This window comes from Callithrix jacchus, chromosome 8 (genome assembly GCF_049354715.1).
Source record: "Callithrix jacchus isolate 240 chromosome 8, calJac240_pri, whole genome shotgun sequence".
NCBI lineage: Eukaryota > Metazoa > Chordata > Mammalia > Primates > Cebidae > Callithrix > Callithrix jacchus.
Genome location: NC_133509.1, coordinates 53,917,279 through 53,943,939, shown reverse-complemented (window position 1 = coordinate 53,943,939; position 26,661 = coordinate 53,917,279). Strand labels below are relative to the sequence as shown.

The 26,661-nt window shown below is 40.2% G+C and overlaps 2 protein-coding genes across 13 annotated transcripts in view; one reads left to right on the top strand and one right to left on the bottom strand.

Moving 5' to 3' along the window:
• SLC12A6 (solute carrier family 12 member 6) overlaps positions 1–19,182 on the top strand; it is a 103,316-nt gene extending 84,134 nt beyond the window's left edge. For all 6 annotated transcript variants that reach the window (XM_035259933.3, XM_035259932.3, XM_078334427.1 and 3 more), the window contains 14 exons: positions 81–138; positions 4,176–4,350; positions 4,640–4,758; positions 5,936–6,034; positions 7,884–8,003; positions 8,773–8,877; positions 9,278–9,446; positions 10,784–10,979; positions 11,552–11,721; positions 12,265–12,396; positions 12,987–13,094; positions 13,288–13,472; positions 14,177–14,310; positions 15,559–19,182. In XM_035259933.3, the coding sequence (XP_035115824.1) occupies positions 81–138; positions 4,176–4,350; positions 4,640–4,758; positions 5,936–6,034; positions 7,884–8,003; positions 8,773–8,877; positions 9,278–9,446; positions 10,784–10,979; positions 11,552–11,721; positions 12,265–12,396; positions 12,987–13,094; positions 13,288–13,472; positions 14,177–14,310; positions 15,559–15,650 (1,862 nt within the window). In that variant the 3' untranslated portion in view covers positions 15,651–19,182. The remainder of the gene's footprint in view (positions 1–80; positions 139–4,175; positions 4,351–4,639; positions 4,759–5,935; positions 6,035–7,883; positions 8,004–8,772; positions 8,878–9,277; positions 9,447–10,783; positions 10,980–11,551; positions 11,722–12,264; positions 12,397–12,986; positions 13,095–13,287; positions 13,473–14,176; positions 14,311–15,558) is intronic.
• EMC4 (ER membrane protein complex subunit 4) lies at positions 17,328–25,351 on the bottom strand. Of its 7 annotated transcripts, none has more exons than XM_009005620.4 (5): positions 25,162–25,351; positions 24,718–24,832; positions 20,999–21,152; positions 20,258–20,418; positions 17,328–17,726 (listed from the first exon to the last, which is right to left on the bottom strand). In XM_009005620.4, exons 1-5 carry the CDS (start codon positions 25,245–25,247, stop codon positions 17,583–17,585), a joined length of 660 nt encoding a protein of 219 aa, XP_009003868.1. In that variant the 5' UTR covers positions 25,248–25,351; the 3' UTR covers positions 17,328–17,582. The 7 variants fall into 7 exon arrangements, with proteins under 7 accessions (XP_009003868.1, XP_078190560.1, XP_078190559.1 ...); XM_078334434.1 differs by lacking the exon at positions 17,328–17,726 and adding an exon at positions 18,847–19,422 and having other exon boundaries at positions 24,710–24,832; positions 24,937–25,351; XM_078334433.1 differs by lacking the exon at positions 17,328–17,726 and adding an exon at positions 18,847–19,422 and having other exon boundaries at positions 24,937–25,351.
• Between the last annotated feature and the right edge of the window lie 1,310 nt (positions 25,352–26,661).

Here is a 26,661-nt window from a genome sequence, read left to right as displayed (position 1 = left end):
TAGAAGAAATATTCTGAGTATCTACTTTCTATCTCATGTTAGAGGGTAAACAGCAGTTTCCTTGACTCTCAATATGGTAGATTTAAGCAATGTTGTCCTTTTTGGTGCATGTATTGAAGGAGTTGTTCTCAGAGACAAGTGAGTAATTAATCTCTTTGTAACAATTCTGTGTCTGTCTGCCATGACTTCTGATCGTTCCACATAGCTCCAAGACAGTTACAAACTCAACACAGCCAGGCACTGTGGGAGGCCAAGGCAGGTGGATTGCTTGAGCTCGGGAGTTTAAGACCAGCCTGAGAACATGGCAAAACCCTGTCTCTACAAAAAGCACAAAAATTAGCCAGGTGTGGTGGTGTGCACCTGCAGTCCCAGCTACTTGCGGGACTGAGGTGGGAGGATCACTTAAGCCTGGGAAGGCAAAGCTGTAGTGACCTATGATCACACCACTGCACTCCGGTGTAGGTGGCAAAGTGAGACCCTTTCTCAAAAAAATAACCCAACCTGAGTTATCATTTATGACTAACAATAAGAAAATGTATTTATGTAGTTCCCAAAGGGGCCAGTATTTGTTAGTAAATATGTGAGACAGTTATAGCTCTTCAAAAAAACAGTGAATTTGTCTGAATAATGACTTCCCTGTACATCGAGAACTGTTCAGAAACGAGACCAAAAGTAAGAAGGGCAAGTAAAAAAAATTTCAAGTGTCTCTAGCATCTCCTCTATGAGAGATGAGTATCTATTTGTGTTTGGCATTCTAAATAAAAGCCTGAAAGTTACTTTCTTCATCTTCTGTTCTTTTCTCTTGTGTTCTTTTCTACTTATTTTTTTAGAGACAAGGTCTTGCCCTGTTGCCCAGGCTAGAGTGCCGTGGTGCAATCACAGCTCCCTAGAGCCTCAAACTCCTGGCATCAGGCAATCCTCCCTTTTCAACTTCCCAAGTAGCTGGGACCACACCTAGCTAGTTTTTTGTTTTTTGTTTTTTAATTTTTTTGTAAAGATGGTGCATCACTATTTAGTCCAGGCTGATCTGGTACTCCTGGGCTCAAGCAGTCCTCCCACCTTAGCCTCCCAGAGTGCTAGGCTTATAGGCATGAGCCACCATACTTATGCTTTCCCCTATTCATTTTTTAAAATTTCCCACACTACACAGGTCTGTCTCCTATTCTTTGTCCACCTCACTCACTTTGTACAGGCCTTCAGAATTTTTGCCTATGTTTTTTGTAATAATCTCCCTTTTAGTTCTACCCTCTAATCCTTCCTCCACACTGCCACCAGAATGGCTTTTCTAAAACACAAAATTTGAACATAAAAACCTCCCTGCTTCAGCACCTGCCACTGCCTCTTAAAATCCATCACCTTGGGTACAGTGGCTCACACCTGTAATCCCAGCACTTTGGGAGGCTGAGGCAGGCAGATCATGAGGTCAAAAGCTTGAGACCATCCTAGCCAACATGGTGAAATCCTGTCTCTTTCAGATCTGGAGATCTGAAAGATGCTCAGAAGTCTATTCCCATTGGTACTATCCTTGCCATCCTGACCACCTCTTTTGTCTGTATCCTTTTATGGATCTGGTCTGAGTCTTAGTCTTAAAATTAGCTGGGCGTGGTGGCACGTGCCTGTAGTCCCAGCTACTCAGGAGGCTGAGGCAGGAGAATTGTTTGAACCTGGGAGGCAGAGGTTGCAGTGAGCCGAGGTCACGTCACCGCACTCCAGCCTGGTGACATAGCAAGACTCTGATTGAAAAGTCCATCACTGTGATCTGGCCCTCTCTACCTTGTTTTATTCTTATCTTCTGCCATTCCCTCATAAATTCCCTAACTTAGAGTTTAATATGTCTTGTTATATCTCCACTTGTATACACATTTGTCTGTGTTGTTTCCTCTGCTTAGAATAGGTTACTCCCACTTAGCTAGCTCATATTCATTCTCTAAGAGATTAGGCTAAGGGTCTTCTCTCCTGTAAAGCTTTCCCATACTCACCCAAACAGAGGTAAACATTCCTCCCTTTGTTCAGGCACTCTATTTGAATATACTATTTTATGTTATTTGTGATGCTATTTTGCAGCTACTTGTTTTCATATCACTCTACCTACACATTGAGCTTTTTGAGGACTCAAAGCCTAATATATCCGATATAAATATTGTTGACAAAAATAAAGAGCACAGTGTATATATATGTATGTAACACAGTATATATCTGTGGGTATATATATATGCGTGTATGTAGTATAGTATATTACTATACCCTTGTAATAGGAAATTCATGGAGCTTTGGTAAGTTACACGATAAAATAAAAATTATTATTGAGACTGTAAATTAGAGTATCATTTTGGAAAACTATTGGTTATTATCTCCTTAAAGAACATCCACTTACCTATGACTCAGCATTTCCTCTCTAGGTATATCTAATAGAAATGCTTACACAGATGCATCAAGAATAATTAACAAGATTTTTCACAGTAGTGCTTTTTTGTTTTTGTTTTTGTTTTTGTTTTGACTGCTTCATTTTCCCTTCATAAGTATTATTCTCAATAGCCAAAACCTGGAAATAATCGAAATGTCCATCACTAGTAGAATGATTTAATTATATGGTCATGTAATAGAAAACCATATAGCGATCAAAGTAAGTCATAGCAATATACAGCTCTCCCCAAAAATATTCACAAGCAATGCTAAGTGAAGAAAACCAAACATAAAAGTATATACTGTATATCATTTATATAAAGTTTTAAAATGGTAGAACTACATAGTATTCAAAGTCAGAAGGCTGGGTATGGTGGCTCATGCCTATAATCCCAGCACTTTGGGAGGCTGAGGCTAGAAAAGTGCTTGAGGTCAGGAGTTCCAGACCAACCTAGGCACCATAGCAAGACCTTATCACTACAGAAAGTAAAAAATTAGCTGGGCCTGTTGGCATATGCCTGTAGTATAACTACTGGGGAGGCTGAGGCAGAAAGATCAGTTGAGCCCAGGAGGTCAAGGCTACAGTGAGCCATAATCAACAGCATTACCCTCCAGCCTCAGTGACAAAGCAAGACCCTGTCTCAAAAAAAAAAAAAAAGGTCAGGAGAGTAAATAGTGGAGAGGAAGAAAGAGCTTATCATTGGGCATAAGAGAAAATTTTGGGTACTGGCAATGCTCTGTTTCTTGACCTGCATTGAGCATAGGTGTTTGCTTTGTGGAAATCTTCAGATATACATTTGTTGTTTTTTGCACATTACTTTTTGTGTGCTTACTAAAAATTGTTAAGTAATTAAACTGATGCCATCTTTCACCCATCAAATTAGCAGTGATCAGGCTGGGCGTGGTGGCTCATGCTTGTAATCCCAGCACTTTGGGAGGCTGAGATGGGTGGATCACCTGAGGTCAGGAGTTAGAGACCAGCCTGACCAACATGGTGAAACCCCATTTCAAAAAAAAAAGTTAGCAGTGATCTTAATATTTTTATTTTAATACATAAGACTGGTGTGGAGTGTGCATGTACCATAAGACTGGAATACTATTATTCAAATCACTACAAATTTTTATTCGTAGTTTTTTATGACATAGAAAAATGCTTATGTTTTAAGAATACAGAATTATAGGCGCAGTAAGATCTCAATTTTTCTTAAAAGCAGATATTTTTGATACCCCGAAGGGGAAAGTTATTACTGAAGCTTAGCTTATTTTCTAGCCCTAACGTATTTTTTTCCTAATATAGGTCAGTAGTGCCTTTTGATCAAATCTGACTATCTTTATATTTCATAATATTATTTGTCTCATTTTTGATTCTCTAAAACTTATAAATGGAAAAAAAAAAAAATGAGTGGGCCAGACACTGTGTCTCACGCCTATATTCCCAGCACTTTGGGTGGCCAAGGCAGGTGAATCACTTGAGGTCAAGAGTTTAAGACCAGCGTGGGCAACATGGTGAAACGCTGTCTCTACTGAAAATACAAAAATTAGCCAGGTGTGGTGGTGCACACCTGTAATCTCAGGTGTTGGGGAAGCTGAGGCAGGAGAATCCCTTGAACTTGGAGGTGGACTTTGGAGTGAGCCAAGATTGTGCCACTGCACTCCAGCCTGAGTGACAGAGTGAGACAAAAAAAGAAAAAAAAAGAGGGGGTAAATGTCTCTAGTATTTCAGTCTAAAGTTATTTCCAGATTAAATTTCCCTACTCCTATTTCCTTCCCAGGTTTGGGGATGCTGTGAAAGGTAATTTGGTGGTGGGCACCTTATCTTGGCCATCCCCATGGGTGATTGTTATTGGCTCCTTCTTTTCAACATGTGGGGCTGGACTTCAGAGCCTCACAGGTGCGCCAAGGCTGCTACAAGCTATTGCTAAGGATAACATCATACCGTTTCTGAGGGTAAGTGACCTTTTTTAATGTCCTCTTCTTTTTTTTCCCAGCTTTAATGAGAAACAGTATGGTCTTCATGGGCTTAGAAATTACTAGATCATAAATGTAGAGACATGGGTTTTGACCACAAGACCCTCTAAATTCCAAGCATAAGTTTATATGTGAGTGCTGTAATGATGTTTAAAAGATATCACAATTGTAACACTATTGTCTTCCAGATGTCTGGAACTGTAGGCTGGAGGAATCAGACAGCATTGACTCAGTACTCCTATGCCTGATATTTCCCTTCTGTGTGCAGGTTTTTGGCCACAGCAAAGCCAATGGGGAACCTACCTGGGCTTTACTTCTAACTGCTGCCATTGCAGAGCTTGGAATACTTATTGCCTCTCTGGATCTTGTGGCCCCAATTCTTTCCATGTAAGAACCAGTGATTCTCTTCAGTTTTTCTTTTTTAAATGATAAAGAATACATGTTTATTTCCATTAGTCATAGAACAGTAGTGACAAGAGTGGGCTAAAGACAGATGTACTTCACTTAAATAAAAATCATTTCTGAGAACTTTCAAGTAGCGCTAACTTTTGTAAGTTATTAGGTTTTTGCCTACGTATTTAACTTGAGAAGTTCTTTGGCTTCATTTCTAATTCATTATCAGTTGATTATAGCTTTTATGACCACTGTTAGTTTTATTTATTCACCTGTGACTTACTGATGGCTTACTACTTACCTGGCACTGTGTAATATGGTATTCTGGAAATACAAAGATGGATAAGACAATCTGATGGCACTGATAATGGATAAGGAAACCAGCGATCCACATAGAGTGTGATGAGTGTCATGCTAAAGGTGAACAATCAGTACCACAGGAACACCGAAGCAAGACATCTAAACAGACAGAAATGCAAGAAAGATTTTGTGGAGGAAGTGATACTTGTATCTTGAAGAATGACTGGTTACTTGCTAAGAAAACAAGGGATGACAGCCATTCCAGGCAGAGAATGTGTCTAAAGGAATTAAGGAATGATATAAGATAGCAGATCTGGAGAACTGGAAGTAGTTGGGCTCGAGGGGAGGGTGCATGTTGAGGGAATAGCAGAATAGAGAAGTAGGTAGACCAGATCACAGAGGACCTGGAAGTAGTAGGTAATCTTTGAGAACAAAATGGTAATGTTTTAGGATGATCAGTCTGGTATAAAAGATGGATTCGAAGGAGGCTAGAATTGAGCTGGGAATGCTAATTGGAAAGAAGATATGAGAGCCTGAGCTAAGGTGATTAGTAGTAGAGATGAAAAGGAAGAGAAGCAGCTTAGAGATTTTTAAATAGAATCCATAGGACTTGGTAAGTGAATTTGGTACAAGGGTAAGGAAGACGAAACCTGGATTATCCTAAGAACAACTGGGTAAAGAGTGGTTGTGTCATTGAGAGAACAGAGAAGGATCAGCAGGTTTGTGGGGAGAGGTTTAAGTTTATCTGCTTCCTATTTAATCAGGGGTTAGTTGTCTAGAAAGAGGCTTCAATACAGCAAAGGTCTCCAGTTACTTAACCCTCAAGGAATCATCTTCCAGTAATAATCATTCTTCTTTTTTTATTCTTCAGGTTTTTTCTCATGTGTTACCTCTTTGTAAACTTGGCATGTGCCTTGCAAACATTACTTCGAACACCCAACTGGAGACCCCGATTCCGCTACTACCATTGGTAAGTCTGCTGCTTCTCTTCTTTTTACTCACATTTGAAGAGGACCCATCTTTGAACTAGAAAACTAGGAGAATCTGGCTTCTTGATAAAATTTTTTTCTTTGTCAGCCATTTCATACTGTTTCAACTTTGAATTCTTAACTGAATCCTCACCCCCTATCCTATTTTCCTGTATCACTTCATATTAACTTACAACACCCAATAAAAATAGAGCAAAAGCACAGTATAGGTATTTCCAGCCTGCTATAATTTTCAGGTTAAAACAGCCTTCTCTTGCATATTTATTTTCCTGTTTGTCCCTTAGGGCTATGGAGTCAGATAATCTAAGTTCCAATCTCAGCTCTACTATGTCCTACCTTTGTACCCTTCAGCAAAGTACATAACCATGTAAAATTTAATTTTATTCATTTGTAAAATGGGACTAATAAATCTAAAGTGCTTATCATAGTGTCTGATACATAGCAAAGCTCTGCTCTCAACGAAGTGTTGCTGCTGTTGCTATTGTAGTTAAGTCTCCCCAGTCCTGAAGGGGTCATCATTGAAAGTTTTTTGGCTGTCATCCCATCTCTTTCCTCTCATAGCTAAGTGCTCATTAATCATGTCCTGTATGTACCTGTTGCTACATTCTTCTTTGCTGACTTTCTCCTTATTCCCTTTCTGACTTCACTTACCAATAGTGGGCAGTGATGTAACCTTTACTGGGCAAAAATTGAAATCTTCTACTGATTTTTAATGTCTCTAATGCCCTTTCTAGCTTTAACTTTAGTTAAAAGTTCTTTACGCAGCCTGTAATCCCAGCACTTTGGGAGGCCAAGGCAGGCAGATCACCTGAGATCGGGAGTTTGAGACCAGCCTGACCGACATGGAAAAACCTTGTCTCTACTAAAAATACAAAATTAGTCGGGCATGGTGGTGCATTCCTTTAATCCCAGCTACTTAGGAAGCTGAGGCAGGAGAATCACTTGAATCATCGTTTGAACCCGAGAGGTGGAGGTTGTGGTGAGCCAAGATTGTGCCATTGCACTCCAGCCTGGGCAACAAGAGTAAAACTCGATCTCAAAAAAAAAAAAAAATTCTTTATGAACTTTTTTTGTTGCTATCTTGCTTCTATTTTTCTCTTTCTCTTTACCTTATATTTTCATTACATGCTAGTTTTCTCCAGATTAACTCTCCTGTTCGTTCTTTAAAATTCATCGTAGAGCTAGGAAGTTCATTCTGTACACAGAAAACCTTCAGTACATGTAGTTGTCTACCTAATTTGCGTGATCAAAACAAGTAATTCTTTATTGTCTGCCAGGTTTCTCTTATGTACAGTCCAAAAATAATAGCAAATTTTTCTCAGCGAGTTCTGCAGGTACGCTAATAAATATTTATAAAATTTAAGAAATATTTACATGAAAAATTTTTAAAAGATCCTAGAGTTATTAACATTTCTGACTGTGTGTCCACCCCTGCTTTGCCAAGTAAGTATTAATTGTCCTCAGAACTACAGATGACTTTCGTAGTGTTCTGTTATTTATGTTTTTCCAGCAGTTGGAAACATCTTCTAATGCAAAGTACAGTTTGGAGTTTAGTGCCCATCTACTGACTGTTTCATGATAAGACAACTGTAGAATTGAGAATAAGCATTTAGAAACTTTTGTGGCAGTTTGACATTGCTGCAGCATCCAGGCATGTGATAATTAAGAATTCATTTTTATTGCATTTTATAAAAGTTCTATTTATAATAATTTCAAAGTTTTTAATAATCCCTTACTAGAGATAATTGGAGAAGCACCTCTAACATAGGCTTCTTTTTCAGCTACTTCAAAAAATACTTTTTGGTATTTGTTTTGTTTTTAATTTTGTAGGGCCCTTTCTTTCATGGGAATGAGTATCTGTCTGGCTCTGATGTTCATTTCTTCCTGGTATTATGCCATTGTAGCCATGGTAATAGCTGGTATGATCTACAAGTACATTGAGTACCAAGGGTGAGTGTGGATTTAATCTTGATCACAGCTAAAAGTAGCAAGACTAGCTAGTTTGGTTAGAGCCAGCTCAGTGAAAATACATTAAGGACTCAGGTAATTTCATTTTGTTCATAACTATATTTTGTACCCCTAATTCTCTAACCATCTTACCGATGCAAACTTTCATCACAAGGGAAATCCGTTGAGAAAGTATGAATGGATCAATGGAAAATAACAAAGGACGTATCCAAATAATGATTCATACTAAACGAAGTACAACACAAATATAAATAATTTTGCTCATCTTTTCAGTGAAGGGATTATCTCTGAAATGAAAAAGAAATTAGTTCTGAACAACTTTGTAACTACTAAGACTTACTAACAACTTTCAAAAATGAGGACTAAATAACATTCAGAAGACTACATTGAACTTTCCTTTCTCTGCATTATTTTCAAAGTAACTTAAATTCCAGGTCTGTTATAATTTTTTAATCTAAATTGCTCTTTTACATTATTGCTTTTAAGAATTACATAGAAGGGCTGAATGAGTGACCCCTTCAGGCTTTATTCTGAACTGTTTATGCCGTGCAGTCTGTTGGTGCAGGGTGCTGTTTGTTGATCTGCCTACAACAGGTTCATTATTTTAGTAAAGAACATTTTATCATTAATCTGGGTTTTAATCTTCTACCTTGCACATATGTGATTTTTAGATTCAGAAAAAAAACATTATTTTTTAAAATTATGCTTACTATAGTTTAAATTTGTCTCTGCTCTTTTCTTTTTCTCACAGAGCTGAGAAAGAATGGGGCGATGGTATCCGTGGGCTGTCCCTCAGTGCAGCCCGGTTTGCTTTGCTTCGGTTGGAGGAAGGACCTCCACACACTAAAAACTGGAGGTAAAGAAATCAACACTAGTGGTATTTGGCACATAGTTAACACACAAAAATATGTGCTTTGTTGATTACAGGATAAGAAAACCTTGTGGCTCAAGAAATTGGTATAATGGACCTGTTTTGAACTATTCTAAATCCTTAATTTTTTATTCCCTTTTCTTCATGCCATTTATGGTCAAGATTTCTACAATTTATTATTCTTCCTTGAAGACTGATCAACTTGAGATAGTACTGGGAACATTCAAAATAATACTCTCATCCTGTCATTTCCTGTGATCTCTTCCTTCTGTCAAGTTACCTGTTTTATACAGATCTCCTGAATTAAAGGGTGGAGTCTGTCATTCTGTTCCCCAAACCCAAAATGTTTTCTCCTCCCCTCCAACCCCCACCAACCTCTTCACAGGCCTCAGTTGCTTGTATTACTGAAACTAGATGAAGACTTACATGTCAAGCATCCTCGCCTCCTCACCTTTGCCTCACAGCTCAAAGCAGGAAAAGGTCTCACTATTGTGGGTTCAGTCATCGTGGGGAACTTCCTAGAGAACTATGGTGAAGCTTTAGCTGCTGAGCAGGTAAGAGTCAGACTTTGGATGTATTGGAACTCAGTTCACAGCTTTGTGATGCTAAGTAGTAAGACCTCAAACTTCTACTTAAATCTTGTTCCTGAGAGATCTAGGAGATTTCTCACTTAGTGCTGACCTTCAAACAGACACTTTCTCCCAAATAATAAAGATGAGCCAGAAAATAGTTATTCTTTCTTCCCATTTAAAACATTACTAGATTATAAGGTTATTAAGTCTAAACATTATTTTCAAATACACTCCAAAATTAATCTCAGCACTGAGAAGAGTCATGTAAACAAATTTATTCCTTGAATTTTGGAGAGGATTCCTCTCAATCTTGTGACAACAAGGAGTACTGACCAAATTTTCTTCCTCTTTACTAACCTATGTGGTATCATGAGTAAGATTCCTTTGCTACTTCTGGTTAGCTGTTCTTAACACTAAAGTTCTTTAACAAAGAAGTTGTTTTCACTCTAATACTTACTATATATGATAGAACTAATCCTATTGTTTTTGAAATGCCATTGTGTTCAGTGGCATTCATTTTGGAACGCTTATGAAATCCTAAATACTAGAAATGCTGAAGAAACATTGGTCCAGAATAATGCTAAAAATTAATAAAAGGTACACAAGATTGAAAATCAGGATAGCCTAGTTCTTAGCCGTATCACAAATTTAATCTGTGCCTTTGTGAAAATCATGCCATTTTCCACACCTTTATTCCCTTCCTTAACCTACCAAGAGGGTGGAGTAAGAGTAAATGAGATGATATCTCCAAATTGGCTTGACTAAATACAGGAATAGTAATGTAACTACAAGTGTCATAACTAATCACCATTAAAATGTCAAAAAGCATATGGGAATGGGAGAAGCAAAAAAGAAAACACACCTGAAAAAATTCTAAAGTGAAACTGAATCATCATATTGAATTTCTGGTAAGATGAGTCAGGGCATGACTGGGGCTGAGGCAGGAAGAAGATCGTGTTCACACTAGTGAATCACTCTGGTCAATTGAGAATGTTGAATAGTCACTTTGTAGAGATCCCTGTTCCCAGTTTTTTTGGTATGGTACAAAGGAACAAAAGCAGAAAAAGGAAAAGGCACAGAAACTACATGTAGACGACCAGCTACAGAAGTAAAAACATGTAGTATGCACTTAGAAAGTAAAAAAGACAAAAGATTATTAAATTCCTTTGGGATAATTTTAACTTTTTGGACTTTTCTATAGGCGATACAGTTTTATGCAGACTTTGGGAACAGGTGGGGGATATAATATGGAAAAGAAATAATGGGTTAAAAGGTCCAGAGTGAAGCAGTTTAGTGTTGCGCTCCTGTGTCTCTTTCAGACCATAAAGCACCTAATGGAGGCAGAGAAGGTAAAAGGATTCTGCCAGCTGGTGGTGGCCGCCAAACTGAGAGAGGGCATTTCCCACCTCATCCAGTCATGTGGCCTTGGGGGCATGAAGCACAACACAGTGGTGATGGGCTGGCCTAATGGCTGGCGTCAAAGCGAAGATGCTCGCGCTTGGAAGACTTTTATTGGTACCAACCATTTCTCATACAAACCTAAGGGCCTAAGTCAAGGGGATATAGTTAAATCTTTGTCACCCCAGCCTCCCAAAATAGACGCTATTCCATTGCTGAAGCGTAGTCTTATATGGTAACCCAAAACACTACCAGTAGTAATACCCAGATTCTGCCCACCCCCTTCAGCTTCACATTATGTTTATGAATTACTTATTTCTGTCAGGTCTTGTGCTATAAATTTTCTCCAAAATTGCCATGTTTTCATATGTGCTTTTCCATATTGATGTCCTCACAGGAATTGGAAGGATTGTTCTTCAGCATCATAATCTCCCAAATTCACATATCCCCCCTTAGAAATGTAGTAATCAGAATATACCTAGTAACACAAATTATGGTTCTCAGTCTAATTCTGTTAGCTACTCAGATTTTTCACAATTACTTTTCTTACTTAATGAGATGTAACCTACTAAGTAGATAGGACCCTTTGCTCAAATAAGTGTAAAAAGAGCATTTGCTTGCTTTCCTGATGTGATCGGAAGCAACGCAAGCCTAAGGAGTCTTCTCTGCTTATTCTTTTTTCTCCCTAGGCACAGTTCGAGTGACAACTGCTGCCCATCTCGCACTGCTGGTGGCTAAAAACATCTCCTTCTTTCCCAGCAATGTGGAACAATTTTCTGAAGGCAACATTGATGTGTGGTGGATTGTGCATGATGGGGGCATGCTCATGCTACTGCCATTCCTACTGAAACAGCACAAGGTATTTTAGACACCTTTTTTTTCCACAAAAGTCTTTCTCCCTTCTGTCCTGGTTCACTAGACAGATTCTTCCTTTGATTATATAGTGTTGGAGCTTAGAATCAGAAGGGTTGGAAGTTATTCTGGGCTCTACCATGATTCCAGTTTCAACCGTAAGAGAAATCATTGTCTTTGTATTTGAAACCTGCCTATTGTCTGTATATTGCACACATATACATGCCCATTCTATGGTAAGACTAAACTGAAATTTAAAATAGTAAATATTATAGTCTGCATGTTGTCATCAATGTACTATCTGAATAAAGCACCCTCTTAATGTATCATGAGCCATCTTTTGCCAGTGTTTTCTTGTTATGAAATTAAGGACTCCTTAAAACTGTATTAAGTTCGGTGTTTAGTTACAATAACATAGCAAGTAGGAAGCTAGGAACAAATACCCTCATACTATATATAGCAAGGTTCTTCTAGACCACAGTGTCTCTTAGGAAGTAACTTTTTTTGCCTCCTTGCTCTAATTTTCCATATATGTATGTCTCTCTCTAAGGTGTGGCGGAAGTGCAGCATACGGATCTTCACAGTAGCCCAACTAGAAGACAACAGTATCCAAATGAAGAAGGACCTAGCCACTTTCCTGTATCACTTGCGCATTGAGGCGGAGGTAGAAGTGGTGGAGATGGTGAGAAAGCTGAGTTTGAGATACAAGAGGTTCATTCCCCCATTCCTGTCCCCGTCTTCCTTGAATCTTTTCTGGTTTGGGGAATTACTCAGCTCTAAATGTGGATTAATCCCCTAGTGCCAAAAAAAAACCCCCCTAATTTGTTAACCTAAATAGGATGTATATGTGATGCATATTTGATGTTGCTTTTTGTTTTTACATTCTTGTTTATTACATAGCGCTGATATTTCTGCCAGATTCTCATCTGCTTAATATGGTTCTATGAAATTTTAATTCATATATTCAGCTTAAAATCACACATGGCTTTAAAAAAAAATCGAACAGTATTAAAAAGACTAGAGTTTGTGTTTTGTGTTTCAAGGCAACACATCTATTGGTTAGATCATGAAAAAGATTCTCAGGTCCTCTGGATTTTATCAACAATCACAAAAACATTATGTAGCTCAATGACTAAACAAAATTGAGGAGAAACTTAGGTTAATATTGTGAGGTTTTCCCTGGTTTAATTTAGTGACTGGAAATAAAAATGTGTGGGTCATCCTTCTTTCTCCTTTGTGCTTTTTGCCCCCTTTGTGTGATGTCTATGGCAGCATGACAGTGACATATCAGCTTATACTTACGAGCGCACTTTGATGATGGAGCAGAGGTCCCAGATGCTCCGGCACATGCGGCTGTCCAAAACAGAGCGAGACAGAGAGGTGAGACCTTACTGCATCAATCCAGTCCTGGCTCTCACTGAAAGGGATGATACTATATTGTTTTCACAGGATGACAAATTCTTTCCTTCTCACTGTCAGTTATTCCTCTATAACCCTATTATTACTTCAAAATAACTGAAGAAGAAGCATGAGAGAAAATTTGGTAGAATAACTTGTGTTGGATCTTCCTCAGGCACAGTTGGTCAAAGATCGAAACTCAATGCTACGATTGACCAGCATTGGCTCTGATGAGGATGAAGAGACAGAAACCTATCAGGAGAAGGTGCACATGACTTGGACAAAAGACAAGTACATGGCATCCCGGGGACAAAAAGCCAAGTCAATGGAAGGATTCCAGGACCTGCTTAACATGCGTCCGTAAGTTTTCCCACTCCCAAGTTTGTCATAAAATATAATAACCTAATCAGTGGCACAAATGTGACTTTGCCTGGATATACAGGATAGAGTCTGTTCATTTCACCTCGAATCTGGCCACCTCATTATTGTTTTCCTGTTCGTACTGGCTCCCAATGAACAGTGTACGCAAGCTAACCATCCTCTCTATCCACATAGTTCACCTCCATACTGTGTTCTTAGTATAAAATAAGCAAACAGAGAATGAGAAAACCCAGATATTAATATCATAAAGAAATCATTTTAGGCCAGGAGCAGTGGCTTATGCCTATAATCTTAGCACTCTGGGAGGCAGAGGTGGGCGTATCACCTGAGGTCAGGAGTTTGAGACCAGCCTGGCCAATATGGTGAAACCCTGTCTGTACTAAAAATACAAAAAAAGTTAGCTGGGAGTGGTGGTGGGTGCCTGTAATCCCAGCTACTTGGGAGGCTGAGGCAGGAGAATCGCTTAAACCCAGGAGGTAGAGGTTGCAGTGAGCCTAGATCACGCCATTGTACTCTATAGCCTGGGCAACAAGAGCGAAACTCCTTCTCAAATGAAAAAAGAAAACTCATTTTATCAGATTATCCATAGTCAAGTGAAAAAGCTCTGGATATCAAGTTTTTAAGGTTGACTGTATAGCTAGTTTTCTTTTTACCTTAACAATCTTTATTTCTTTCCCACTCAGAGACCAGTCCAATGTGAGGCGGATGCATACAGCAGTGAAACTCAATGAGGTTATAGTTAACAAGTCCCATGAAGCAAAGCTGGTTTTATTGAATATGCCAGGGCCACCACGAAACCCCGAGGGTGATGAAAACTGTATCCTTTCCAAGAGTGGGGCTTCCAGTAGGGAAAATCTCCTTAGCCTCTTTCTGAGATGAGGTAACAGGGTAACTATAAAAGTTATTGTCTATGCCCCCCACTTTCCCTCTTTAAGGAAGACTGAAAAATCTTAGGTAAGAATTTTTACAAAGTTAATTCTTTTAGGGGAGTTGGGGCAAATATAATTCAATTCTAGAAGACTTTTTAGATGGTGTATTTGCAACATGACAGCTAATATTCAGTGTATAAAACCCTTCCTCACAATCCTACGGAAAGCATATCCACATCCTTTCTCCGTTTCAGGCTCTACCCACTTTGCAAAACCTTTTTATTTTCGATAAAGTTAGGAAAGAAGCTGAGATAGAACCTCCTTTAACTGAGGGGGAAAAAAGAGATATGGATTCTTTCTCATACCTTCATCCCAGGACTTCTGACATGAGGGAAACTGTTCAGCACTGCAACCACATAGATTAGCTTATTCCCACCAGTACCATTTTAAAAAAAAAGAGGTTTAGGCCGGGCATGGTAGCTCATGCCTATAATCCTAGCACTTTGGGAGGCCAAGGCAGGTGGATCAACTGAGGTCACGAGTTCGAGACTAGCCTGGCCAACATGGTGAAACCCCATCTCTACTGAAAATACAAAAATTAGCTGGATGTGGTGGCAGGTGCCTATACTCCCAGCTACTCAGAAGGCTGAGGGAGGAGAATCACTTGAACCTGGGAGGCAGAGGTTGTAGTGGGCTGAGATGACACCATTGCGCTCCAGCCTGGGCAACAAGAGCAAAACTCCCTCTCAAAAAAAAAAAAAAAGAGAAAGAAAGAAAAACAAAAAGGAAAGAAAGAAAAAGAAGTCTTTAAAAAAAAAAGACAAATTGAACTGGCAGAAAATTCTGACTTGAGAAGCTTCACTTAAAAATTACTTGGGTTCTCTCTAGGCATCTTGTTAGCTGCCCTATTGTGGTTTTTTTTTTCTTCTTTCATCATTTTTATCTTATTTAGAATAATAGTTGTAGGTTTTCCCATTTTTAAAATAACATTTAGAAAATAACAAATGGGAGTCCTGTATTATGTATGCACCTGGATCCCTGGTTACTTCACAGGGTTAATTTCAATACAAAGTTCAGACTTTTCTGAATATATAATTCAGCAGCTAATTCTGTAACTCTATGACCAGGTAACTTCAGATTATGATGCCAGGTTGTAAGTTTGTACTTTTTGCCTGTCTCCTTGACAAGTTCTGAAGACATGGAGTTCCTAGAGGTGCTTACCGAGGGACTAGAGCGAGTCCTACTTGTCCGGGGTGGTGGCAGTGAAGTGATCACCATTTATTCATAATCTACTCTGAATGACTGTGCTTGGCCTGTTTTCTTAAAAGGCCTACATCCTCCATGGAAGTGCCAGCTCATTACTACCACTCCTACTCAACTAGAAGCCTGTGTTGTATACACATCATACTGAACTCTTGATGAGCTGAGCCTCAAGTACCTGTGTTAAAGAGCTCCCATCTGATCTACAGTTCTTACAGAAAAAGCAAGTACTCCCTCAACATCAGAACAATGTTCAAGTCTTAGGAGCCACGTCTGACCAGTCAAAGGCAAGTTAGAATTAACAAGCTGAGCCAATAAATGAATTGGTAAAAGGGATGCCAGAAATTCAACTGAAGAAAAAAAGTCAAGTACATATTCGACATTAAAGATCAATCTCAGAAGTCATGGTTCAATGATGGCACTGTGCGGATGACAACCAGACACAGCTTTATCTTACTAAAGAATTTATGGTCAAGTATATGTGGACCTATTATCCTTGGCAAGCCAAGATGCAAACATTTTTTAGCTATATTTCTTTAGCATACCCACTGCTCTAATTCTATATTAGGATACTAATGTACAAAACTTGAAACACAGCTGCAGCCTCTACTTCTTCATAAATATTTCCCCAAAAAAACAGATTTAAGTATCCATACTGTATCAGTGTATACTTCAATTGTTTCTCTTAACTCAGAACCCGTTCTGTGGTTGTAACACAGGCAGTTACCATGGAAATTGTTTTTGGTAAGGTAAAAATTATTCCTTTCAGTTTCCTTTCAAATAGCCAAACTAAGAGAACTCCAAAAGGAAGCTGTTAACATTTACTGCAATAGTCTGTGGTTCTCTATACAACATGGACAAAACATCCAAGCTGTTATCTAAGAAATGCAGGTCATGATGCGCATTAACCAATAGGTTCTACTTCCCCCGGCTCCACCCACCACCCTCCCCCATGCCTTTTTTTATGCCCTCTTATTAAGCACAGGTCAGAAAATCTTAAGGAACAAATTCAAGGAAAACTGGCTAAAAATCCTTCCCTGAAAGCACTAGACTGTCTTTTAAAGGGCACATCTGGCAATGTAATTGGAAGTTCTAGAGCCATACTCTTTCTTTAGTGCCAGTTACTGAGCGGCTGTTCTCCTTACCTACTTTACTAAAATGGCATTCAGACTGGCATTGGCCTGTTGAAGAAATTTTACTTTCACTAAGAAATCTGTTGCCTCATCTACAAAGCAGTAGTTAAGACTTGAGGCATTCAACTTAATGCCAAGTATAAGCATTTTCCCCTTTTCCTTTCAATTTTATCCTTCATTTTGACTACAGACACTTGGCTCTGAACTAAGAGATTAACCAAGCCAACAGTCTTCTATTTTTTTTTTTTTCTTCAGAAAGTTCAGGCCAGGTGCTATGGCTCACACCTGTAATCCCAGCACTTTTGGAGGCTGAGGCAGGTGAATCACTTGAGTTCAGGAGTTCAAGACTTGGTGGCCAACATGGTGAAACCCTGTGTCTATTAAAAATGCAAAAATTAGCCAGGTTTGGTGGCACACGCCTGTAATCCCAGCTACTACAGGAGGCTGAGGCAGGAGAATCTTTTTAACCCAGGAGGCAGAGGTTGCAGTTAGCCAGGATTGCACCACTGCAGTCTAGGATGGTAACAGAGCAATACTTCATCTCAAAAAGAAAGTTCAATGTGCCAAGGAAATACTTGTGCAAGCTCAGCTTTTTATTTACTCATCACACAACATCTGGCTTACAAGCATAGGGAAACTATTTGGCTGGCTGAGCAGTAATTTCAAGTATATGAAATCTTCATTTCTTTTACAGAATAGGTATTTAACTTTTCTTGCCTTTATTCATGGCTGTTTTTGAATTTCAATTTAATAGTCACAAATAGTGCCACTCTTGTTTGAGTACTCAGTAGGACACGGAGGAAGCTGATCTTAGTGTCACAGATTATTCATTTGACCTGTAAGTACAGAGAAAACTCTTCAGTGTAGCTTAATTGAGTAATTTTGATTTGTTCCCTCTGCTCTTTCTTCAACCTCCAGGCGAACTCAGGATGGCAGCCCAAATAGGATCTTAAGTCTTTTTCTGTTCCCTCCTGCAGATGATAGAAACATTGTTTATAACTACCACTGCAACACTCCATTGCTTAGTTGCTTCTAACAGTAGTGTCAGGTCCCGCTAAGTACCTTTTTTTTTTTTTTTTTTTTTTTGAGACAGTTTTGTTCCCGTTGCCCAGGTTGGAGTGCAATGGAGCAATCTCAGCTCACCGTAACCTTCAATTCCCAGGTTCAAGTGATTCTCCTGCCACAGCCTCCTGAGTAGATAGGATTACAGGCATGCGCCACCACACTTGGCTAATTTTGTATTTTTAGCAGAAACGGGGTTTCTCCATGTTGATCAGGCTCGTCTCAAACTCCCGACCTCAGGTGGTCTGCCTGCCTTGGCCTCCAAGAGTGCTGGTGTGACCCACTGTACCCAGCCAGGATCCAGTATCTTAAAGACCCATATTGTAAAGGTCAGCCTGCCTAGGAATTCCCCCACATTTACACACACCCCTGGCCAAAGTGGTATTTTTGTTTCCATGTAGAACAAATTATGGGCAGACAATAAAAGTTAGTTTTAGAAGTGCTGTTTGTGGTTGGAGCTCTGTAAAAATCTTTTAAAGGGATAAGGGAATTAGTGGCTATTAATGTAGCCACTACTCAAAATCACTATTACATGGAAAAATGGTTATTAGGCCAGATTTATACTAATCTCTGTCTAGAGCATTTCATGTCTGTATGTGTTGCTTATGGTGTCTCCAAAGTCTTTCATCTCTCTTAATCACTGCAAATAAAGCAATACTGAAAACTTGAGAGAATGCACCTTAGGGGAAGGGGCTGTTTCAAGAGAAAAGACAAAGGAAATACCTGCCTCTTGAATAAGATCAAGCTTTTGAGTCTTACCTATGACTTTACCAGGGCAGATTAGAAATACACATCCTCCTATTGCTGACCCTCTGCCTTTAATAGCTGTCTTAAAAGCTTACGTCTGAACTGCAGCATCTGCTTGACAGGTGCCAGCTTCCTCTCGGCAGGGGTAAGATCACTATATGTATCTTCTGTTGCCTCAGATTCCTGTGGCCCCAAGGATCCCACCAATCCTCATTCCCCCTAAACATGTTAACATAAATCCCTTATTGTGGGTATTAAAACAACAGTTAGACTGTATGCATGTTTATGTGCTCTTTTGGTCTGGTTTATTTTTCTTTTCATCATGTATAAGCTGAATCCTGCATTATTTTCTTACATCTTCCATAAGTGTCTCCAACAGAATTTTTATGATGTCCCAGCTTGTATTAAATAGAAGTGAAATATTAAGGAAAATAGATTTAAGGGAACTTGTGCAACTTTTTTTATGCATTGTTCTCAACCATTTAATTTATTGAAAGGATATGCTGCTACACTTCCTGATTTAGCAGCAGTTATTCTCTTGTTTACATAGAGTTATGATTTTATTTGTTGTTTTGCTGTGTACTGGAAACATAAATAAAGTTTTCTACATTATTTTCAGTCAGGGGTTGTGGTATAATTTCTTTGTGTTTATAGTAATATGCACACTGTCCTTCCAGGACCTGTCACCCCACCATGGAGAAAAGACCTTTGTGGTTCTTTTTAACATGAGTGGTGATTTTAAGAGTATGCTGAGGAGCCACTGGGCTTAAAGAAGGGTGTAAAGACCCAAATACATAGGCAGCAGGTGCTGCTTTCTCAGGTTCACAAAAGCAGTCCTCCACCACTGAACTCCATTCTCTGAAAGAAGAAAGAATAAATAGGTGAGTGGCAAATGAGTGTTAAAAATAACTTCCTGATTCAATTACTTAATACTTTAACCACAAGCTCTATTTTGCCTATTTTTAAAAAAGAACTTCCAGGATAGGCACAGTAGCTAATCTTAACACTTTGGGAGGCTAAGAGGGGGACAGATCACTTGAGCCCAGGATTTCAAGACCAGTCTGGGCAACATGGTGAAACCCTGTCTCTACAAAAAAATAAAAAAATTAGCCGGGCATGGGGGTGCGCACTTGTAGTCCCAGCTACTTGGGAGGGTGAGTGCTAGAGCCTGGAGGTCAAGGCTACAGTGAGCAATGATTACACCACTGCACTCCAGCCTAGGCAAAAGAGCAAGACTTTGTTTCAAAAATAGTAACTTAAAAACTCCTAATGGCTCTTATTTTTTAAGAAACTCTAGGTCAGGCGTGATGGCTCACGGCTATAATCCTAGCACTTTGGGAGGCTGAGGCGAGTGGATCACTTGAGGTCAGGAGTTTGAAATTAGCCTGGCCAACACAATGAAACCCCGTCTGTACTAAAAAAATACAAAAAAAATCTGGGCATGGTGGCAGGCACCTGTAATCCCAACTACTTGGAAGGCTGAGGCAGGAGAAGTGCTTAAACCTGGGAAGCAGAGGTTGCAGTGAGCCGAGATCGCACCACTGCACTCCAGCCTGGGCAACAGAGGGAGACTCCATCTCAAAAAAAAAAAAAAGAAGAAACTAATACCAACTCTAATTTCCCCACCATCGAGTAAGTCAGCTATTCACTGTACACTACAACCACCCAGAATTCAGCTTTTCTTTTGCCTTACCTCAGGGGGCTCAATGAAAGCTAACCAATCTGATGCATGTGTAGGCAACAGTCCCATGGACTGGCACTTGTAAACAGCCAATGCCAAACCCATCAGGTTCCCAATGAGATACACCAAACCCTGAAGAAACTTCTGGCTTGAACTCTCTAACATCTTGAAAGCTGTTGGGGTAACAGAAGTTGTCAAAACCAAAAGAACTCTTTCCTCCAATATGAATCAAGCCAACCATATATTAAAATCACACAGACCCATAGTAAGACAGCAAACAGGACCATTAAAGGCAAAAGGAAAATCATGGTAAGTACTATATTCCCCTCCATGCCACCACCATTACCCCACCTCTCTATATGCCTATTAGCCAAAAACTGTCCTTAACAATTTGCCTTTAATTCTTTTTTTTTCTTTTGAGATGGAGTCTCACTTTATCACCCAGGCTGGCATGCAGTGGTGTGATGTTGGCTCACTGCAACCTCCATTTCCAAGGTTCAAGTGATTCTCCTGTCTCAGCCTCCCAAGTAGCTGGGATTACAGGCATATGCCACCATGCCCAGCTAATTTTTGCATTTTTAGTACAGATGGGGTTTCACTGTGTTGGCCAGGCTGGTCTCAAAGTCCTGACCTCAGATGATCCACCCACCTTGGCCTCCCAAAGTTGCTGGGATTACAGGTGTGAGCCACCACACCCCGCCTGCCTTTAGTTCTTATAACTTATGGAAGGGTTATTGTTTCAAGAATACTTACTGGCTGAAATGGCCATAAGTGCCTGAATGGGTCGCCAGGCCATCATACAAACCATCATAGTAGGAAAGATGGAGATAGTATTGCCTGCCATGTACATGATGAAGAGGTTCATGGGAATCTGTTTAAGGGGACCCAAGGCGATGTCCCAACAGCGCTGAAACAAACACACAATTTTAACCCTCTGATCACCACCCTCAGATTTGCATGACATTAACAACCCACTGACATACATGTAACACTACTCTCAACAACTGCAGAATTCACATTATTTTCAAACACGATATTTGTAAAAACTGACCACTTGCTGAACCATGAACGAAATGTCAATCTCAAAGAATGCATATTGTATAAAACATTTGACTATAATGCAATTAGATTAGAAATAATTTTATAGTAACTAGAAAATCTCTTATGTTTGGAATTAACAATGATACATGAGTCGATGAAATTATAATGGAAAACAGAATTATAACAAATATACCACATTTTGAAACTTGGGGGACATAGGTAGAGCTCTGAGAAATGTGTAACTTTAAATACATACTATATGGTTGATACAAAAGTAATTGCGGTTTTTGCCATTAAAAGTAATGGCAGTCTGGCCAGGCGTGGTGGCTCATGCCTATAATCCCAGCACTTTGGGAGGCCGAGGCGAGTGGATCACCTGAGGTCAGGAGTTCAAGACCAGCCTGGCCAATGTGGTGAAACCCCATCTCTACTGAAAATAAGAAAAAATTAGAAGAAGTAAAAATCAAAACAAAAATACATACATATATATATATATATATATGAAAAAATTAGTTGGGCATGGTGGTGGGTGCCTGTAATCCCAGCTACTTGGGAGGCTGAGGCAGGAGAATTGCTTGAACCAAGGAGGCAGAGGTTATAGTGAGCCAAGTTCATGCCATTGCACTCCAGCCTGAGTAACAAGAACAAAACTCTGTCTCAAAAAAAAAAAAAAAGTAATGGCAATCTAAAAATAAACTGAGCATCTATTTCAAGAAACTAGAAAAAAAAAAGCATTTTTGAAAAGATTAATAAAATCCATACTGGTGATGGGTACAGTGACCTGTAAAAATAAATGAAAATAATTTTTAAAAAGTCAATACCAGGCCAGGCATGATGGCTCACACCTGTAATCTCAGCATTTTGGGAGGCCAAAGCAGGTGGATCACGAGGTCAGGAGTTAAAGACCAGCTTGCAAACAGAGTAAACCCTGTCTCTACTAAAAAATACAAAAAAATTAACTGGGCGTGGTGGTGGACAGTTGTAATTCCAGCTACTTGGGAGGCTGAGGCAAGAGAATCGCTTGAACCCGGGAAGCAGAGGTTGCAGTGAGCCAAGATGCCGCCATTGCACTCCAGCCCAGACTACAGTGCGAGACTCCAACTCAAAAAAAAAAAAAAAAGTCAGTACTGGTAAGCCTGATGAAAAATGGAGACAAATAAATATTCAACATCAGGAATGAAAAAACGTCCATCACAGATCTTGCATATAGGGAAGCGATCATATTATCAACAACTTTATGTAAATACATTTGAAATTTTAGGAAATGGATAAGTTCCTAGAAAAAATATAACAAAATTACACGAGAAATTAGAAATATAAATAGCCCCAGGCCGGACACAGTGGCTCATGCCTTTAATCCCAGCACTTTGGGAGGCAGAGGCAAGTGAATCACCTGAGATCAGGAGTTCAAGACCAGCCTGACCAACATGGCAAAACCCCATCTCTACTAAAAATACAAAACAGCAGGGCATGGTAGCGCGTGCCTGTAATCCTAGCTACTAGGGGATGCTGAGCCAGGAGGATCACTTGAACCTGGGAGGTGGAGGCTATAGTGAGCCGAGATTGTGCCCCCACACTCCAGCCTGGGCAACAGAGTAAGATTCTGTCTCAAAAACTATATATAAATAGAAAAAGAACTATAAATAGCCCCTATAACTGTCAAATAAATTACAGTTAAGCCCAGATGGCTTCCCTTGGCAAATTCTACTTAACATTTAAGGAAAAAATAAAGTTAGGCTGGGTGTGACCAAGGTGGGTAGACTGTGTGAGCTCAAGAATTTGAGACCACCCTGGGCAACATGGTGAAACCCCCCATCTCTACAAAAAATCTGCCCAATGTGGTGGAGTATGCCTGTAATCCCAGCTGCTTGGAGGCTGAGGAAGGAGGATCCCTTGAGCCCAGAGGGTAGGGGCTGCAGTAAGGTGAGATTGTGCCACTGTACTCTAACCTGAGTAACAAAGTGAGACCCTGTCTCAAAAAAAAAGAAAAAAAGAAAGCTAATCTTACATAAACTCTTTAAGAGAATTAAAAAATGCACATTCCACAACTAATTACATGGGGCCTCATAAATACCATGACCTGACAAGGACATTAAGGTAAAAGTTTATGGGCCAATATTACTCATGATTCTAAATGAAAAAATCCTAAACAAAATATTAACAAAGTAAATCTAGCTATATTAAAAGAAACATTATATATATAAATGATATGTAGAAATATAAAGTAAGTAAACAGGACAGGGATTGCCATGAGGGTAGGCTTCACTAAGAAGCTAACATATGAGAGACCTAAAGGAGATAAGCAAATCATAAAGTATCTGGGAAGGAGGATTTCAGAAGGAGGGAAGAACAAGTACAAAAAGCCTGGGATGGGAGTTTGTATGGCATCTTTAAAGAGCAGCAAGAAGGCCATTATGACTACAGTGGACTCAGCAAAGGGGAAAATGGTAGAAGTTAAAGATATTACAAGGAGCTTGATCAATGCAGACTTATGTAGACATTATAAAAACGGGCTGTTGTGCTGAATGAATGTACAGCTACAGGAGGGGTTTTTGTAGGAATGACTTATGTTTTAAAAGGATCATTCTAACTGCTGTGCTGAGAATAGACTACAGAGGGCAAGTAGCAAGACCAGTTAGTTACAAGTCTATTGCAGAAGGGCACAAGGAGGAATCTTTTGGAAATGAAAGATAAGTTATTTCGAGATGGTGGTTTCATGGGGGTATACCACTGTCAAAGCACATCATATCCTATCCTTTAAACTAACTAGTGGTTTTCAAATGAGGGCAGTTTGCCTCCTGAGAGACATATGATAATGTTGGAGACATTTCTGGTGTCACAACTAGGCAGGGACACTACTGGCATATAATGGGTAGAGGCCAAGGATGCTGCTAAACATCCCACAGTGCAAGTACAGTCCCCCACAGCAAATAATTATCCAGCCCAAAATGTTAATAGTGCTGAGGCTGAAAATACATGCTTTAATTGAATGTGGTTGTACATAAACTATACCCCAAAATAACTGACTTTTTAAAAAGTCTACTGCAGAAATCTAGATCGTTACTTGGGTCAGGTTGAGAGGTGAACACAGTAAGAAGTAGTAGATAAAACCAACAGAATATCCCGACAGTTGGAAATGTGGTGTAAGGGAACTAGAGTAGAAAAAAAATCACTTCAACTGGAAGATGTTGCCACCAAAAGATCATTTTCAACCTACTTTCTTATATGTTATGTTCCAAACATCTTTTATTTTTCAAACTATTAAGCACTTTTGTAGCTGATCTATAAACAACCGAAATACCGGTCTCGAGCAGTTTAGTTTCCAAATATTCAAGATAAGGGCTATCTACAGTAATTTCACCTGGGAGAAGAGGATGGGTATATGAGTCAGGACTGGCCCAAGGACTACGGTAACATCTATACCTCTGTACCTTCTCCACCAGGATCCGGTCTGTCTCTTGCACGCTGGTATCAGGCACTTGCTTGTCCAAGTAACCGACTGGGTAGAGTGAGTCTCCCTGGCCACTGCCCCGGTCACTTCGACCCCTAAAAAACCAAACCAAGAAACTAAAGCTGCAACCTCCGACACTTCATATACCACATTTCCTGATCTACCAATTATAGGAATAAAGATGTTCAGATGCACCTACTCAGATTAGACCAAGCTCCCTCGTGTGTTCCTCAGTCCCTTATCAGGAGGACTGATGTAAACATTCTTTGGGCAGAGAAACCTCCACGGCAGAAAAACCGATACCTCCCCAGGTGATGTCTGTATGCCACTCATCTTGTTCAGAGTTATGCCTGAGGGATCGGGTCTCATTACTCTGGTGCTGTTCTGGGATGAAGAGTGACGTACACTTGCCCAAGCGCCTCACCTGCTGCCTCCTCCAGGCCCGCTTAGCTCAATGGCCCACTTGAAGCGCCGGCCTCGGTTAGCCACCAGGCCCCCCTGGGCCGTCATGGCAACTGCCGCTTCCTATACAGCCCCGATGCTTCTCACTCAAAAGCTTACTCCGCAACAGGCCCACCTGCGTTCTCTCCTTTGTCTCACTCCGTAAATGCACTTCCGGCGCGTGAATACAGACGTCATTTCCGCCCCTGAAATTGGCGGTGTTGCAGGTTGTGGAGTCCGTGTTCGGATTTAGAAAAGCAGGGAGGAGAGAAAAGCAGGCAAGACTTAGTGCTTCCTAAAGCCATTTTCGAGCGCTCTCTACTTTTTGAATATACGTGTTATGTTTTCCCGGACCTCAGAGGTGCGCTTTATGGGGCAGAAAGAAAGCCCATACTGACTCAGCGTTAAGAATTGGTGGACGGATCACCTGAGGTCAGGAGTTCGAGACCTGTCGGGCCTACATGGTGAAACCCCATGTCTAGTAAAAATACAAAACATTAGCCGGGCGTGGTGGCGGGCGCCTATAATCCCAGCTACTCAGGAGGCTGAGGCAGGAGAATCGCATGAACTCGGGAGGCGGAGGTTGCAGTGAAATGAGACCACGCCATTGCGTTCCAGCCTGGGCAACAGGAGCTAAACTCCGTCTCAGAAAAAAAAAAAAAAAGGCAGCAGCAGCCAAGAAAAGCTTCTTAACCTCCTGCGCACTCCCTGGAAGGAAAGATTCAAATCCTGTGTTTAAATCCTAATTTGACCTTGAACGAGTTACTTAGTAGTTTCTGAGTATCGAGTGTCCACTGTGTCCTAGGAGCTTTGCGTTTATTTCATTTCACTTGCACAGTAACCTTGTGACGTAAACAGTTTTAACCCCATTCTGCACAAAGGCAAGGAGGCATAATGAGCATGGAAAGGAACATGGGCTCGGTATTCATATAGTCTGCGTTTGTTATTGTTTGTTATGCTTTTGTTTTCTGAGACAGGGTTTCACTCTTGCCGAGACTGTCTTGCAGTGGCTCGTATCACGGCTCACTGGAGCCTGGACTTCCCAGCTCAAGCGATCGTCCCACTTCCCACTTGAGTGTTCCTAGGAGCTAGGACCACAGGACGCGCCACCACGCCCAACCTTTTAATTAATTAATTTATTTTTTTTTTTGAGACAGGATTTTGCTCTGTTGCCCAGGCTGCTCTCAAACTCTTGGTCTCAAGTGATCCTCCCGCCTTGGCCTCCCAAAATGTTGAGAATCCCGGTGTGAGCCACTGCACCCAGCAGATGGCCTCCTCTTGAATCCTGGTTTCACCACTTAATAATTGTATGATCTTGGGCAAGTTAAATCAATTATGTTTCAGCCTCCTCATGTAAAAGTTGGATAATCTACCAACTTTCAAGGCTGTGAGATTAGTGCCCAACACATATGTGGTGTTTTTGAACTTCCCACCTCAGGTGATCCGCCCGCCTTGGCCTCCAAAGGGCTTGGATTACAGGCAT